Here is a 15,447-nt window from a genome sequence, read left to right on the forward strand (position 1 = left end):
GAATTTAAATGTAAATTGAAGAGGCTTTGGAGAGATCTGGAAATGAGAGCTTCCTTGTTATCAGAGCCAAGGGTGGAGACCAGGTGAGTTCTTATTGCTGTGATGGTGATGATGGTGCTGAGCTTTCTCCGTGTGCCAGGCATGGTGCCAAGCTCTTGAACAAAACATTACTTCCTCTGGCTCTCCCAGCACCCTCCGAGGGGGGGAGAATTGCCCATATTTAGCTGATGAGGAAAGTAAGCAACCCACAAGGCCGTGCAGCTAAGGGGTTGAAACATAAAAACCGCCATTTTTATAGGTCAAAATGGTCAAATGTTGGCAATTTAATATGGTTTAACCTAATAGGGAACGATAGAGGTGGAGTCAAACAGAACTGTGTGACCTCAAAGCCCATGCTTTTTCCTTTAAAAAAAAATTACTTACTGTCCACGTGCTGGTTGTAGAAATTTTTAACACTGAAAATTTTTTAAAATATAAAACTCTCCTAAACCCAGAGATAATCTCCATGGGGCAAAAAATTCCTTCAAGATCTCTCTCCAGGCATTTGTACACATACGAACATAGTTGGTGTTTGTTGATGAAATAGTCTTTACTATTCTGAGCAATTATGTGCCTCATACTGTTTGATTCTGGCAACCTGATGAGAGAGGTATGATTATTTTTCCCATTTAATAGGTGAGAAAAGCAGGAGGGCAGGTAGTGTGGTAGCTCAAGGCACAGGCTCCAGAGCAGACCGTCTAGGTTGGAATCCCAACTCTACCAGCTGGAGCGAGTTACTTAACCCCTCTGTGCCTTGGTTTTCTTGTCTGTAAAATGGTGATAATAACAGTACCCGGGACCTCCCTGGTGGCGCAGTGGTTAAGACTCTGCACTCCCAATGCAGGGGGCCCAGGTTCGTTCCCTGGTCAGGGAACTAGATCCCACATGCCTGCTGCAACTATAAATTTGCATACCACAGCTAAGGAGCCCGCCGGCCACAACTAAGACCCGGGGCAAACAAATAAATAAATAATATTAAAAAAAAAAAAAAACCAGCACCCACCTTGAAGGATGCTTGTGAGAACTAAATGAGATAGTTTACGTGAAGTGGTTAAAACAGTGTTGGCACTTGATAAACACTTAATAAATGTCGGCTGTTATTAAAACTCAGAGACGTTAAATAACTAGATTAAGCCACACAGCTGGAAAGTGCCGGAGCCCTGATATGACCCCAAGCTTATCTGGTTCCAGAGCCCAAACTGTTATCCATTTTGCAAACCTGGAATTAATTCAAAGCATCCGCCTGTTTCCTTTTGCTGGTCCCCTCCGGAACATTAGCTAAGTCCCTTGCGCTCATCTGTCACAGCAGCCCCTGTGCAGGGTCCGAGGCTGGAAAAGGGGAGGATCGCCCATGTGGCTCTGGTGCTTTCTGCTGGCCCACCAGGTCCCTTTCAGCAGGGGTCAAAGGGAGAGAGCCGTTTTCTGAGAAGATAATTTTGGTTCTTGCCTATGAACCTCTAGACCCGCTTCTGCCCCCTCTTCTGCATGACCTGAGCTAAGTCACCAGCTTCTGTGGCCTTATTTTCTCTCACACATGATCAGGAGGTTGAACCGGATTCTCAAAAGCAGGAGTCAGTACCTTGACTGATTGTAAACTATGTGTAAGGACTTGTCCTGATGCTCTACACGTGTTCATATCATTGTGTTTAATAATAACAATAATTGCTGCATTTACTGAGCACTCAGTATGGGCCAGGCCCTGCATTAGCTCAGTTAAACCTTCCCTCAAACCTGCATGGTATGTCTGTGTTATCCCCATCATTCAGATGAGAAAACTGAGGCTCAAAGAGGGGAAGTAACTTGACTAAGCACTCTTCAATGATCTTCAATGTCCCCTCCAGCTGCCGTTCTGTAAAACTCCCATTTCACACAACCCTCCACCTTTTCTGCTTCTCCTCCTCCTTCTCGACATCTCTTCGCTGAGCAGACTTCCAGGATGTTACCATCATGGCAGTCCTTGGCTTGGGTTTCCTCAACACATCTTTGCGGAGACACTGCTGGAGCAGCGTGGCCTTCAATTTCTTCATGCTGGCCCTCGGGGTGCAGCTGACAGTCCTGCTGGATGGCTTCCTGAACCAACTCTCCCTTAGGAAGATGGTCCTCAATCTTTCCAGGTAACTGGATGGCCACTGGATCACTTTTGGGTCCTTGGGAGTCTGGGGCCCAAGAGGGCAGATTCTAGAAGAGCTGGCTTGTCCCCTTCTCTTTCCAGCACCGGCACCATGCAATATTCAGGACTTATTTATACTCACAAATTACTCATTGTTTGTCTAAAATTCAAATTTAACTGGCATCCTCTATTTTATCTGACAACCCTACGCTGTGACATCACAAGGGGCCCAGATCTACAGCCCACCCTGTATCCTTTCATTTTTGTTGATTTTGATTTCATAAACTTATACAATAAATATTAGTTCAAAGAAAAAATTAATAGAGATTAGACAAAAAGAAATAGAAATCTCACACTCAGAGAAAGAGTCTCTTGAAAAGAAGGAAGTACTCTCAGTCCTCAAATGCTGGTGGACAAGAAATAGCCTTGTCTTTAGTTTCTTTAAATTAACTCTGATTTCTTTAGATGCCTTTATAAGAACTAGCAAAATTAACCTGTGTTGCTAGAAGTCAGAATAATGGTTACCGGAGGAAGGTGGTGTTTATTGATTAGGAAGGGGCACAAAAGAAGTTTACGTGGTGCAGTAAACATTCTCTATGTTATCCTGTGTGATGGTTACACAAGAGTATATATATATATACACACACACATACATTAAGTTGTACATACCTGCAAAAAAAGTCATTCACACTTAATAGGAGGAACCAGGTAAAATTTTTCTATAAAAATTGTTTTTTGGTTTTATCCAATTCTGAAACTTTGTCTTGCCCAGATGATGGGTAAATCCCACCTTAGGTATCTTGGGGACCCCTTCAAGGCCATTCTACCCTCCCCTCTGAGACCCTACTAAACCTCTGGGCACTGCTGTTAAACATCTCTCCATGAACCAGGCTCTGTGCTGGGCACTTCACAAACATTGTTTGTTTAGCCCTTCCAAGTAGGGGTCTAATGTGGCGTACAGGCAAGGAACTAGACGCTCAGAGCTCGTAAGACACTTGCCTAGGGTCACATAGCTAACTGGTGGAAGTGACTTCAGTTTTAACTCTGTAACCTTTCCCACACACTGCAGAGTGGTCCTGACAAGAAACACAGTGTAGCCAGCTCCCCACGGGCCCTGAAAAAAACTCTTCACCTTTTTTCTTTTAAACCATTTTAGAGCTGATCCCCATGGGGATTCAATAAACCACCCCCACCCCACCCCCAGTAATCACCTGGGAAGTGACAAAGGGCATTCTGGGGGAACTCCAATAGGGTGATCGTGGTCTGGTGTTTCTGCTGCCCTGGCTTAAGGTCACACAAGCCTTTGGCTTCCTGAGCCTGAGTCTCCAGGCATCTCCAGGCTGCCCCCGTCTTCTGACGTCCTGCCTGCAGGAATCTGTCAATCCAGAAAGACAAGAAGAGGCCATTTACAGCCCGAGTGAACGCCCCTGCCCTGCCCTGACCACTTGGGTCCTCCCAGCTGTGACCCCCCAATGGGGCTGGCTTCACAGATTTGAACAATGGGCTCCTTCCTGACCTTTCCTGCTCTGGCTGGGCTGGTGGGCGGTGTCCAGGCCTGCCTCTCAGACGGCCCTCTCCCTCTCCTGCCGCCTCACCAGCTCGAGGCCTGACTTGGCACTGAATCGGTTCTGCCTTGAGTCACCGATGACCAGTCCCTTCAGGGCGGGGGCCTGTCTTATTCAGTTTTGTCCTCCTTTGTTTTCCTCACATAGTAAGGACTTAGTAAATGGTTATTGGAACAAATATGAAAATAAAAAGAACCCTGAAAGTTGTGATATTTTTAATGCTGTATGTTAAAAGGTCTTGGAGGGCCTATCATAGCAATAACCAACCCCCTTACTTTGCTTGACTCACTTTGCCCTCCCAACAGCTCCATAGGCCTTGCCTCTCTTATAGATGAGGACATGGAAACACAGAGTGGTTAAGTCATTTGCCCAAGGCCACACAGCCAGGAAGTGGCTGAGTCAGGATTCCAACCGTGGCAGCCTGAAGAAGACTGTCCTAAGCACCATACTTCACTGTCTCAATACTTCCCTGGTCCCAACTGGCCCCTGAGGTCTGAAATCCTCCCACTGGCACAGAATCTCTTGAATTAGGCTTTTGCCAGTTAAATGAGTGCTCACCCAAAAGATAACATGGCCAGCCACAGTGAAGCACTGAGTGACCCTTCATGTCAAGTAATTCCTGGCCCCTGTGAGGCTCCTTCCCCATACCTTTGGCCTCCTCTGGCTTTTCCTCTGAAGTCCTTGAGCCTTAAGTAGGACACTACATTGGCAGCAAACAGTGGGAAGTCTGTGTCCAGACTTCAGAACACAGGCTTTGGATCCAGGCCAAATGTGTGGGTTTGAACCTTACATTTGTCATTAACTAGCTGTGTGGCCATTACCAAAACAGTCACCTCTTCCAGTCTCAATGTCCTCACCTGTAAAATGGAGGTACTGAATGGTACCCTGGCACCATTTACAAAGGGCTACCTGGAGGATTAAAATTTAAATGAGGTGATGTACTTGCAAGCCTGTTATACATAAGGCTCGATAGATTATTATTATTACTATCACTATTATGGCGGTGGTGGTGGTTGTAGCATCATCATCATCAGCTCCCAGGGGGAGGGGTGGTCTCAGCAAAGTGCCAGAGGAGGGTGGGTTGGTTTAACCACAATGGATTGTCCAGCTCAGTGCCACCTCCTCCAGGAAGCCCTCCCTGATGAGTCCAGTTCACATTGCTCTCTCCCTCCAGTGAACCCCTCTGGCCTCATGATATTGCAGATGGTTTTAATTGACAGGGTCATGATGTCGCTTTGTCTCCCCAGCCTAATCGTAAGTGTCTTGAAAACAAAAATTGTTTTCTCCTTCTGAATCCCTGCACTAAGCTTGCTCACTTGTCAAGGGAAAGAAGGAATCAGTAATAGCACTGAGTTAGTTCCTTGTGCCAGTCATGGTGTGCGAGACACACATGCACGACTATTCCTTCTAATCCCCGCAACACTCCCATGAGATAAGTATTATCATCCTCCTTATTTTACAGATGAAGAAACAGGCTCAGTGAGATTAAATAGCTGTTCAAGTGGAAAAGCTGGAACTGGAAGCCAGGCTTGTCCTACTTCCAAACCCAGTCTCTTTCCGCTACAGGGAGAGGGAGAGAGGAGGGTGGTGGTGCCTGAAGGATGGGCGGGCAGGTGAAGAGCGCCCTCTATTGAGCATCTGTGAGTGATGACAGTAGAAGAGAAGCCCAGGGCAGAATCCTAGTAGTCAGATCCCAGAAGCGGTCCCGTGGGAACAATCAGACATTCCTATGAGAACTTCGGAGCATCCTCAGTACAGATGAGTGTATGCAGATCAATCAGAGTGTGGCTGCCATCCTGAGGGTGGGGGAGGGGATGAAGGAGACCCCAGACTTGGCAGCCTCCATCCCCATGAGAGTGGAAATTTTGTCTATTTGCTCTCCTACTCCATCCCCAGTTTCTTGAAAAGTTTCAGGCAGAGAGTAGGTCCTCAACAAATGTTTGCTGAATGAGTGGATGAGTGAATGGGAGGCATCCTTCCTTCTCAGTCATCCCTGTCTTGCCCCCTCTCCCCAGTATTCAGATATCCACCATGAGCGCTACATCTGTGCTGATCTCAGTGGGTGTCATCCTGGGGAAGGTCAACCTGCTGCAGCTGCTGTTGATGACATTGATAGAGGTGACAGCCTTTAGTGCCACGAGGATGGTCGGCAAGGAAGTCTTCAATGTGAGTCATGGTGCTGTGAGGAGGGACCTCGGGGATGAGGGCTGAGCAGGTGAAAGGGGAGGGCTCTGTCTCCATTTGATAAAGCTTCTGGGATTAAAAAAACATTAAAGACTGGCCAAAATGGGGTTGCAAAAGTGTGGTCTATGCTAAACATTCAAACATAGCAAATGCTATGAAGGCGGTTCCCACGGTAAAAACTGTCAAGGAGGGCTTCCCTGGTGGCGCAGTGGTTGAGAGTACGCCTGCCGATGCAGGGGACGTGGGTTCGTGCCCCGGTATGGGAAGATCCCACATGCCGTGGAGCGGCTGGGCCCGTGAGCTGAGCCTGCGCGTCGGGAGCCTGTGCTCCGCAACAGGAGAGGCCACAACAGTGAGAGGCTGGCGTACCGCAAAAAAAAAAAACTGTCAAGGAAAGAGGTCAGTTCCCAGAGATGGAAAGCCCACTGTGGGCAATGCATTATAAGCCTTTTCCTGCTTTGTTACGGTTTTCATAGTGGTTGTTTTAAAAAGCTGCATTAATTCAAAGCCATCTCCTCTCTTCTCTGCAGCTTCAATGTTTTAGTTTAGCTGGTCCGGGGGAGGGTTTGGCACTGACTTTGAGAGTTCACTGCTTCTCCTCAAAAACTTCAATTCAGCCTGGGTTTGTTGCATGGAAGGGCTCAGGGGAAACTAGAGCCAGAAACCAGAGCTGTTCCCAGTAGAGGCAACTCAAGAAATGAGTATTCCAAGCTGACGATTCCTGGGGGACCTCAGAGAGATTAGAAATGCAAGACTTCTTCAGTTCTTACAAGGGAATTCCACAGACTTTCATTTTTATGTGTGACTGAGGTTCCTTACCATTCATTCATTCCTTTCACAAATATTTTTTCTGAGCCTATTGTGTACCAGGCACTCTTCTAGGCAGTGGGAAAATGCAGCTGTCGTGGAACTTCTATTCCAGAGGGAAAGACTGCCAATAAACAATAAAATAGGCAAAAGATACAGTGTGTTAGATAGTGATAAGTACTATGGAGAAAAAAATAAAATGAGGAAAGCAGACAGGAATAGCTGTGAGGGAGGATAAAGTGTTAGAGAGGTTGGCCAAGGAAGGCTTCCCTGGGCAAATAATTTTTGAGTAAAGAGCTGAAGGCAGCAGGTTTGCAAGTCACGTGGGTATCTGAGGACAGTGGCAGATGGAAGGCAGGGCCGTGGGAGTGGTCTGCCTCTTTCAGGAGGAGGATTGTGTCAGTGACACTGTTTAGAATTGTTGGCACATGATGATAATAAAAAGCAGATGGGCTTTTAGTTGCTTTAATTGTTTTAAATTCTCTACAGACAATGCATCCCCTTATTGCCTGTACCCAGGGTGGACCACTCCCTCCACCGTGCACTCCAGGCAGTGGAACAGACGGTGCAAAGTGGTACTGACGTGGGAGCATGAGTGTGGGTTTGAGGAACAGCAAGGACAGTGTGTGTGGAATGAGTAGGAGGTGGAGTCACAGAGGTTGTGGGAGGGCAGATCATGCAGGGTCCTGTAGGTCGTAGGAAGAACGCTGACTTTGACATTGAGGGAGACATGGAGGAATTCCCACCCCCCTCACTGGGGGATTCTGAGCAGAAACATGCCATGAGCTAAGATTTTAACAGGGTCTCTCTGGCTGCTACGTGGAGAAGAGTCAGTTGGGGGACAAGGGTGGAAATGGGGAGACCAGTTAGAAGATTACTGCAAAAATTTGGGAAGGTGTTGATGGCGGCTTGAACCAAGGTGGGGCAGTGGAGCGTGGTGGTGAAAATTTTGCCAAACCTGGGTATTTGTTGAAGGCACAGCTGACAGGACTTACCAGTAGCCCACGAAGTGAGTTATGAAGGGTTACTAAATTCGATATTCATAAAGCAAAATGAACATATAGCTGGAATTTTCTGAACACTTTAGTTCAGTATTATAAAAATTCTGGCTGCTTCATGTTGCAAAGATCATATCACTCATACTCTACGCAAAATTTGAAATTCTGCCAAAATGTAGGAAGCAGTGGGGTACATGTCCGTGTGGCTCTTCCCCCACCTAAGTGGACTTCAGCCAAAAGTGTTTAAAGCCAACCAGAGGGGAATTCCCTGGCGGTCCAGTGGTTAGGACTCGGCGCTTTCACTGCTGTGGCCTGGATTCAATTCCTGGTCCTGGAACTAAGATCCTGCAAGCTGCAGGACGTGGCCAACTAAATAAATAAAGCCAACCAGAAACCTGTCGGGAATAAATACACAGCAACTCACGGGACTCCTCTGAAAGGGGGGCTGCTGGGCTGGGTCAGTCTCCTGACTTCAAGTCACGCCTCCTCCATGAAGCCAGAACTTTCTCCAAGGAACACGGGAGGTTCCCTCCCTGTGGGCAGAAGATGCTGACACTCACTGTTCCTGCTGGGTTTTGTTGCAGATGGACAACCACATAAGCATGATGTACATCCACGTGTTTGCGGCCTGTTTCGGGCTGACTGTGGCCTGCTGCCTCCCGAAGCCTCTGCCTAAAGAAGCGGAGGACAAACAACAGACGGCCACGAGCCCCAGTTTGTTCGCCATGCTGGGTGAGGACACGGTGGCGTGGGCGGGCTGGGATCTGGGGTGGGCAAGAGGCTCCAAAAGAGGAAAATCTCTCTCCTTTTCCAACCTTCTCTGGGTGTCTGAAGCCCCTCGGTAATGATCCATTTCTTCAAGTGGTATCTGATGAATTCACATCTTTGAATTCCCCTCTAGGGAGCTTCTCTTCATTAATATCCAAAGGAGAGGAGAGGCTCATTACATCTCAGTTTAAATAAGGTTATCCAATCCTTTTGTCCTCAACTTAAAGCAGAGAATTGGACACATGAAGAAAACCGGGCCTAGGAGTACAGGAAAGAATGGGAGTGGGAAGAGAGGAGTAATAGTGGTGTATCAATAGTTTGAAGAGCTCCAGTAAAAGTGATGAACTTAGAGGCTGGGAGAGGCTTAGAAGAAGGAAATCAGGCAGTGAGATCGCCAGCAGGCAACTGAATACCAGGCCATTGGGCCAAATGAAAGCATCCCATTAATTTTTTAAAATAAGCATTTAAGCCATCACAGGCCAGGGTCAGGAGGCCTGGGGTTTGGTGATTTCAACTCTCTGGACCTTAGTTTCCTTGCCTGTAAATTATGTTAGCTGGGCCCTACCAGCTTAAGAATTCAGAGAGGAGACATGATTTGCCCAAAGTCACAGAGCAAGGAAGTGACAGAGATGAGACTTGCCAGGTCCAGAGTTCTCCTGTCTGAAGTCCCCCTGGCTCAGGCTTTGGAGCAGGAAGACTGGTTCCGGCCACTGACCCTCTCTGGCCTCCAGGCACCCTCTTCTTGTGGATGTTCTGGCCCAGTTTCAACTCCGCTCTGCTGGACATTCCGGACGAGAAGAAGAAGGCCTTGTTCAACACCTACTACGCCCTTGCTGTCAGCATGGTGACAGCCATCTCAGTGTCAGCCTTGGCGCACCCTCAAGGGAAGATCAACATGGTGAGGAGGGGGGCTGTCCCTTGGGCAGCACTTGGGTCTTCTAGGCCTGACACACATATTCACACCCAACCTGCCGGCCTCAGTGCCAGCCCCACAGGTCGGGAAACAGCATATCGGGTGATGGGGTCTTGTCTGCGGCATCGTGGGGCATCAGCCCATCAGCACTGCCTTGTCAAAATGGGCCTGGAACATAGGAGACTGTCAAATGAGCAAAGGCCCTCTGGGGGGAGTGATTAAATCTATCAGCCTTGACATCAAACAAACCCAAGTCTGAACCCCATTTCTGGTGGTTACTAAAGCCAGCTCCCATAAGCAAGAGTCAGCAGAGAAAAACTGGGGTAGAAGGAGTCATCCTCTCCCCTTCCCTGAAGAAATTTCAAGAATGGAATAAACGGAATCCGAAGTAAAGATCTTTGTTTCCCTAGCCATCTGAACTTGGCCAAGCCACTTAAACTGTTTGAGTCTCAACTGCCTCATATGTAAAGTGGGAATTGAGAGATGATGCACGTAAAGGGCTTCATGCCCAGAGCTAATAAGTACTGGGCAAATATTAGCTGCTATTAACAACGTAGCTGCGAGTCTGTGTGTGAGTTTTCGGGGGAGAGATCCGTGAGATGGTAGACTAAAGACAAAACAAGGTCCCATGATGATCAGGGCATGAGGTCAGCCAGCCAGACATGATGGGAAAGTCTAGACAGATGGGGCGGGCGGGGGGGGGGGGGGGGGGGGGTGAAGGGGAGAGAAGATGGCCAAGGATGACAGGTTAACAGCACTAAGGGGAGGTGAGGGTCCCCACAGGTGAGCTCCATGGTCACAGGGAGTCTAGGATCAGACAAGGTAGCGACATCCAGGGAGGCAGGTGTAGGCATCAGGTCAGGGAAGCCCAGAAGCTGGTCCCAGGGCCCAGAGCTCCAAGATCTGGGTAGAATTGAGAGGGGCAGAGAGCAGTAGCATAAGAGCAAGGCAAAGCCCCAGTTCTAGAGGAGGTGAAGGTCATAGCAGAGACATGACCCAGGAACAAGGGCCAGCTTCTTGGGATGGGGTCCAATAATACAGGGTGACATCGGCACCAAGTAGCCAATAATAATAATAGTAAAAAACAATAATAATGGCTTATATTTGGGGAGCATTTACTCATGTTCTATGCCAGGCATTGGGCTCAGAGTTTTATATATGGTGACTCAATTTTCACAATAACCGTATCAGCAGATACAATCAAAACCCCATTTTTCTGGTGACAAAGTTAAAGCACTGAGTGGTTAAGCGCCCAAGGACACATCACAACTAAGTGTGAGCATGGCTAGGATCCTGAGTAACTGCACTTTCAGGCTAAATGACTCCCAGTCAGGGTGACTGCTCCCTGAGCCTGAGAAGTGGGGTGAGGTAAGACCGTTGGTGAACTCTCAGCAGAGGGGAGGGGCTGGTTTCAGGATCAGAGAAGCAGGGAAGATGTTACACTGTTTTCTTGCTACCGGCTTACCAAGTAATTTAGAGAGATCCTGTCGTCTCTATGTCATTTCATTCACCCACAAGCTATTCCTCTGCAGACTCACATCCACAATGCGGTGCTGGCAGGAGGTGTGGCTGTGGGCGCCCCCTGTTACCTGATCCCTTCTCCTTGGCTTGCCATGGTGCTGGGTCTCCTGGCTGGGCTGATCTCCATCTGGGGAGCCACGTACCTGCAGGTAAGGAGCTGGGCAATGAACACCTGCTGCTTTGGCTTCCACCAGGGTCCAGGCCCCTAGAACATGGCGGGCCATCTTGTAGTGCCAAGGGCTGCATTAGGCAGCCGCTGGCACCTTCTCAGTTTAGCTTCAGAGCTTGGGTGAGGGATTCACCCAAGTCGGATGGTGCATTTGTTAAGATCTGGGGAGCAAGTATCAGAACATATTCAAGCTTGCTCAGGAATAAGGGGGATTTGTTAGAAGGCTACTGGGGTATCACTGAACCCCAGGACAGGAATGCTGCTGGGAGCCCAGGAATGGCTGGCACCAGGGATGCGAGTCTTGTGGGGAACCCAAGAAGTCCCCGCTCTTCTTTTTTTGCTTTTCCCGAACATCTGCTTTATTCTCACTCTGTAGACTTCCTTCTTCTTCTCCTACTCCACATGGTGGAGTGTCATCTTTCTCTTCAAGAAAGCAGCCAGGTGAAATCTCTTGGCCCCAGTTGCAAATTCTTTGGAGAAGGGGCTCCTTGGTCTAACTTGGATAATGTGCCCATCTTTGGCTGGGTGGGAGGTAAGGCACATCATACATGCAAGTCTGCTGTCCATGAACCATGTGAATGGGGGTGGGAAGGGCAGCACTCAAAAGAGGGATGCTGGGCTGATAATCCAGGCCACGTCCACTTCTGATTATTTAGTTCTTCTTCTAAGTGGATGCATTTTTCTTCCTTCAATATTCTACATATACTGGTAACATCAGAATGCGCCATTATAGCCGATTTGTTGTCACACACTTCTAAGAGAAATATTTAGGAGCAACAGATCTTCATAGGTTTGAAGACCTGATGGAAGAAAAAGGAATAGACTTTTGGGTGACACAAGAAGATGAATTTGGATGAACCGTGGATATTCAGGGAGGCAGTTTCAAACCCAAATAAGGAAGAACTTACCAACAGTTCGATCTGACCAAAAGATGGGGTAGCCTGCTTTTCATTTTTGGAGTGGAAGCGCATGTCTTTTATCTCCTCTGGCTTTGAGATCCTCTGATGAAAGTAGGACGTATTCAGCAAAACGTGTATCACAGGAATTCCCTGGTGGTCCAGCGGTTAGGACTCCAAGCTTTCACTGCCGAGGGCCCAGGTTCAATCCCTGGTTGGGGAACTAAGATCCCACAAGCCACGCGGCGTGGCCAAAAAACATGTATCGCAAGTATCATGAGGCTCAGTGTCTGTCACGTTCTCTGTGCCTCAGGTTCCTTGAGTCTATCACTGCGGGAAGGATTCAAAGATGATTCACTGATTTTTTCATTCATTCATTCACTCATTCATTCATTCATTCAACACATTTGTTTTAACAGTCTTCCTGCTTCCCAAGCTATAGTGTAGTGAAGGAAATGGACAAATAAACGCAACACAGTGTGTTAACTGCTACTGGAGCACATCTGAGCTGGCCTGAGATGGGTCAGGAAATGCCTCCCAGAGCAGAGAAGGTCTCACCCGAGCATTGACAAAGAACTTATATTAGCCAGGGAAAGAAGTGGGAAATGTACTCCAGGCAGAAGGAACAGTGTGTTCAAAGGCTCAGTGGCAAGAAGAGCATGTGGCCCAACCAGGAAACGGAAAGATGTTCTTTGGGCTGAAGCATGAAGTTCATCAGGGAGTGTGCCTCTCACCGTAGCCTTGGGAGATGGCAGGTGCTCAGGAATACCTTCTGGGCGAGTTCAAGAGTCTGAATTTTTATTCCCAAGACAATGAGGATTCTAAGGAGGGAACTAGCCTGATGAAATTTGCATTGGTATCCACATCTGTTGGCTCCCAGCCATCTGGGAGTCCAAGTGATGAAATGGAAGGAGTACTGACTGGGCGTCTAGAGGTGTGGTCAGATTCTTTCCTTTTAATCAGCCATGTAGTCTCTTGGATGGCAGTTAGGTTTGGTCTAGACCAGTGGGTCTCAATCAGTCCCTGGGGACATTTGACAATATCTGGAGACAGTTTTGGTTGACACACCTGGGAGAGGGGTGCTCCTGGCATCTAGTGGGTACAGGCCAGGGGCGCTGCTAAACCTCCTGCTAAACCTCCTATGCTAGGAGGGCCCCTAGCATAACACAGAATTATCAGCCCCAAATGTGAGTAGTGTGGACAACAGACCAGCATTGGTGTCACCTGGGACTTTGCTAGAAATGCAGAATCTCAGGCCCCAGACCCACTAAATCCAACTCTGCATTTTAATGAGCTCCCCAGGTGCTGTGAGTGCACATTCAAATCTGAGAAGCACTTATTTAGTTGAGTCCTAATGCCCATCCCCTTGGATACCCTGGATGCCAAGGGTCTGTGAAAGGGTGGGTAAGGAGTATCAGTCCCACATGCAGATCTGCTGGTAATGGTGTTTGTTCCCAGGTGTGTCTTCAACGAACGCTGGACCTCCATGACACCTACGGCGTGCAGTATACCTTCGGCTTGCCGGGTCTACTCGGAGGGATCACCAACATTGTGCTGACGGCGCTTCAGGTCAAGTGGACCAAGGTTTCCACGTAGGTCACTTGGCTCAGCCCCTTATCACCCCATCCAGCTCAGGAAGGAGTGTGCCCAGAGCCCCTGGCCGGGGAAGGGGGGGTGGTGCCCAGGGCCGGGCAGTCAGAGGCCTCAGTGAATATTCGTTGCCCAACTTATTCTGAAATTCTGCCCAGCCCCTACTCTGTATGGACTTATCACCTGTCCAGGCCCCTTCTTTCTAAAGCAGGCAGCTTAGGTGCAGGGCAAAGGCAGACAGTCCCGAGTCCTCCCCAAACGCAGGCAGAGCAGGCGATCAGGCTCAAGCCAACTGAGCCTGTGTTTCAGTCCCTGGTGGTTTAGGTTGTGGTGAAGTGTGCCGTGGGGTCTTGGCCTCTTACTAGCTGGGCCATGCTACCTAACCTCTCTGAGCCTCTGTCACCCGATGGTAAATGAAGATAATGATAATTCCTCCCCTCCTAGGGGTGTTGGGTGCTACTTGAGGCCAGGTACTGTGTGGTTAAGAGGATTTGATATGTTAATGTAGGAAAATGCTGAGTACAGCCCATCCCTGAGACCCAGAGAGGGAAGGAGCTTGGCTAAGGTCACGCAGTGAGGTGGGACCGTGGGTCTCCGGACCAGAGTCAGGTCCTGTGCCCCCCAGACAATGGACAGCAATGATCAGAACCCTGGCCATCACCTTCTGGAAGTTATCTTCTTGTTTCTTTCCTTTTTTTTTTTTTTTTTTTTGCGGTGGGGGGCAGTTGTTTATCTTCTGAATGTGACTCACATATAATGGAAGAGTAACTTGGGCATAGGGATAGATTTTTCCAGATGAACTGAGTTAGTGATAACAATAATAGTATTACTGATGACAGTACTGTTTGACTGCTTTCTAAATGCTAGGCATTATGCTAAAATCCTTACGTCATCATCTCATTCAATCCTCACAACCACCTGGTGAGGTATTATTAGCTTTCCCTAAGAAATGATACTTCGGGGGAGTTAGCTGTCCAAGGTCATGTGGCTGAAACCTGGCTGTAAAGGTTATGAGCACCTGCGGTGGGTGATGAGAGCTCATCGTTGTGGAGGTATCTCAAAGAAATCATGGAGGTCTGCATCCCTCAGTTCTAACAAGAGAGACGACCATAGCCCCAAATTATAGGAATCTTCTGTGAGCAGGTGAGATATACCTCCATGAGCTGCTTGGGGGTGAAGAGGATCCCATTTGGGGGTGGGGAGGGGATGGTCTGTGGGAGGCAGTGCATCTCTGTAATGGACTCCAACGATGTGCCTGCCACTGCTTCAATAGCTGTGCGACTCTCAGCAAAGCTTTTTCCTCTCTCTGGGCTCCTGAGTTCCCCTCTGTAAAATGAGGGGTTGATCTAGCAGGGTCCTACACTCAGATACCTGTAGGGACCAGGCAGGTAAGGTTAAAACTGAGACCGGTGAGGGGAGGAAACTATGGGCATTTGCTCTTCAGTGCCGGGCAGCTAATACCATGCAGGGTCCCAGGATAAGTGTTGCCAGATCTAATGACTTTTCAAAAGTCAGAAATCCAGAGTTTTGCATGTACTTCCCAAGCATTGGCAAAAGATTCAAAATCACTAGAAACATTGTGTGGGCCAAATTCTGCTCGTGGGCTGCCGACCTGGAACTTCTGCACCACCTACCCTTCTATCCCCCAAATTCTGTGATTCTGTGGCTCTCCTAGAACACTGGCTCTCAACAGCATCAGCATCACCTGGGAACTTGTTTGAAATGCAAATCATACCCCACCCCAGACCCACACAATTAGAAATCTGGGGGCAGGCCCAGCAGTCTGAGTCTGTTTTAAAGAGTCCTCTGTGTGATTCTCATACAAGCTCAAGTTTGAGAACTATTGGCCTACAGCAAAAAAAAAAAAAAAAAAAAAAAAAAAAAAAA

General features: G+C 48.2%; 1 protein-coding gene across 1 annotated transcript in view; it reads left to right on the forward strand.

Annotated features, from left to right (window-relative positions):
• LOC113622020 (RH-like protein) overlaps positions 1-15,447 on the forward strand; it is a 33,158-nt gene that overhangs the window by 8,129 nt on the left and 9,582 nt on the right. The window contains exons 2-7 of the mRNA XM_027109657.1: positions 1,967-2,153; positions 5,730-5,880; positions 8,288-8,435; positions 9,203-9,369; positions 10,917-11,054; positions 13,429-13,562. Coding sequence (XP_026965458.1) covers positions 1,967-2,153; positions 5,730-5,880; positions 8,288-8,435; positions 9,203-9,369; positions 10,917-11,054; positions 13,429-13,562 — 925 coding nt within the window. The remainder of the gene's footprint in view (positions 1-1,966; positions 2,154-5,729; positions 5,881-8,287; positions 8,436-9,202; positions 9,370-10,916; positions 11,055-13,428; positions 13,563-15,447) is intronic.

Source organism: Aethalodelphis obliquidens, unplaced genomic scaffold, assembly GCF_003676395.1.
Source record: "Aethalodelphis obliquidens isolate GAN/ISIS:26980383/991018 unplaced genomic scaffold, ASM367639v1 scaffold9, whole genome shotgun sequence".
NCBI lineage: Eukaryota > Metazoa > Chordata > Mammalia > Artiodactyla > Delphinidae > Aethalodelphis > Aethalodelphis obliquidens.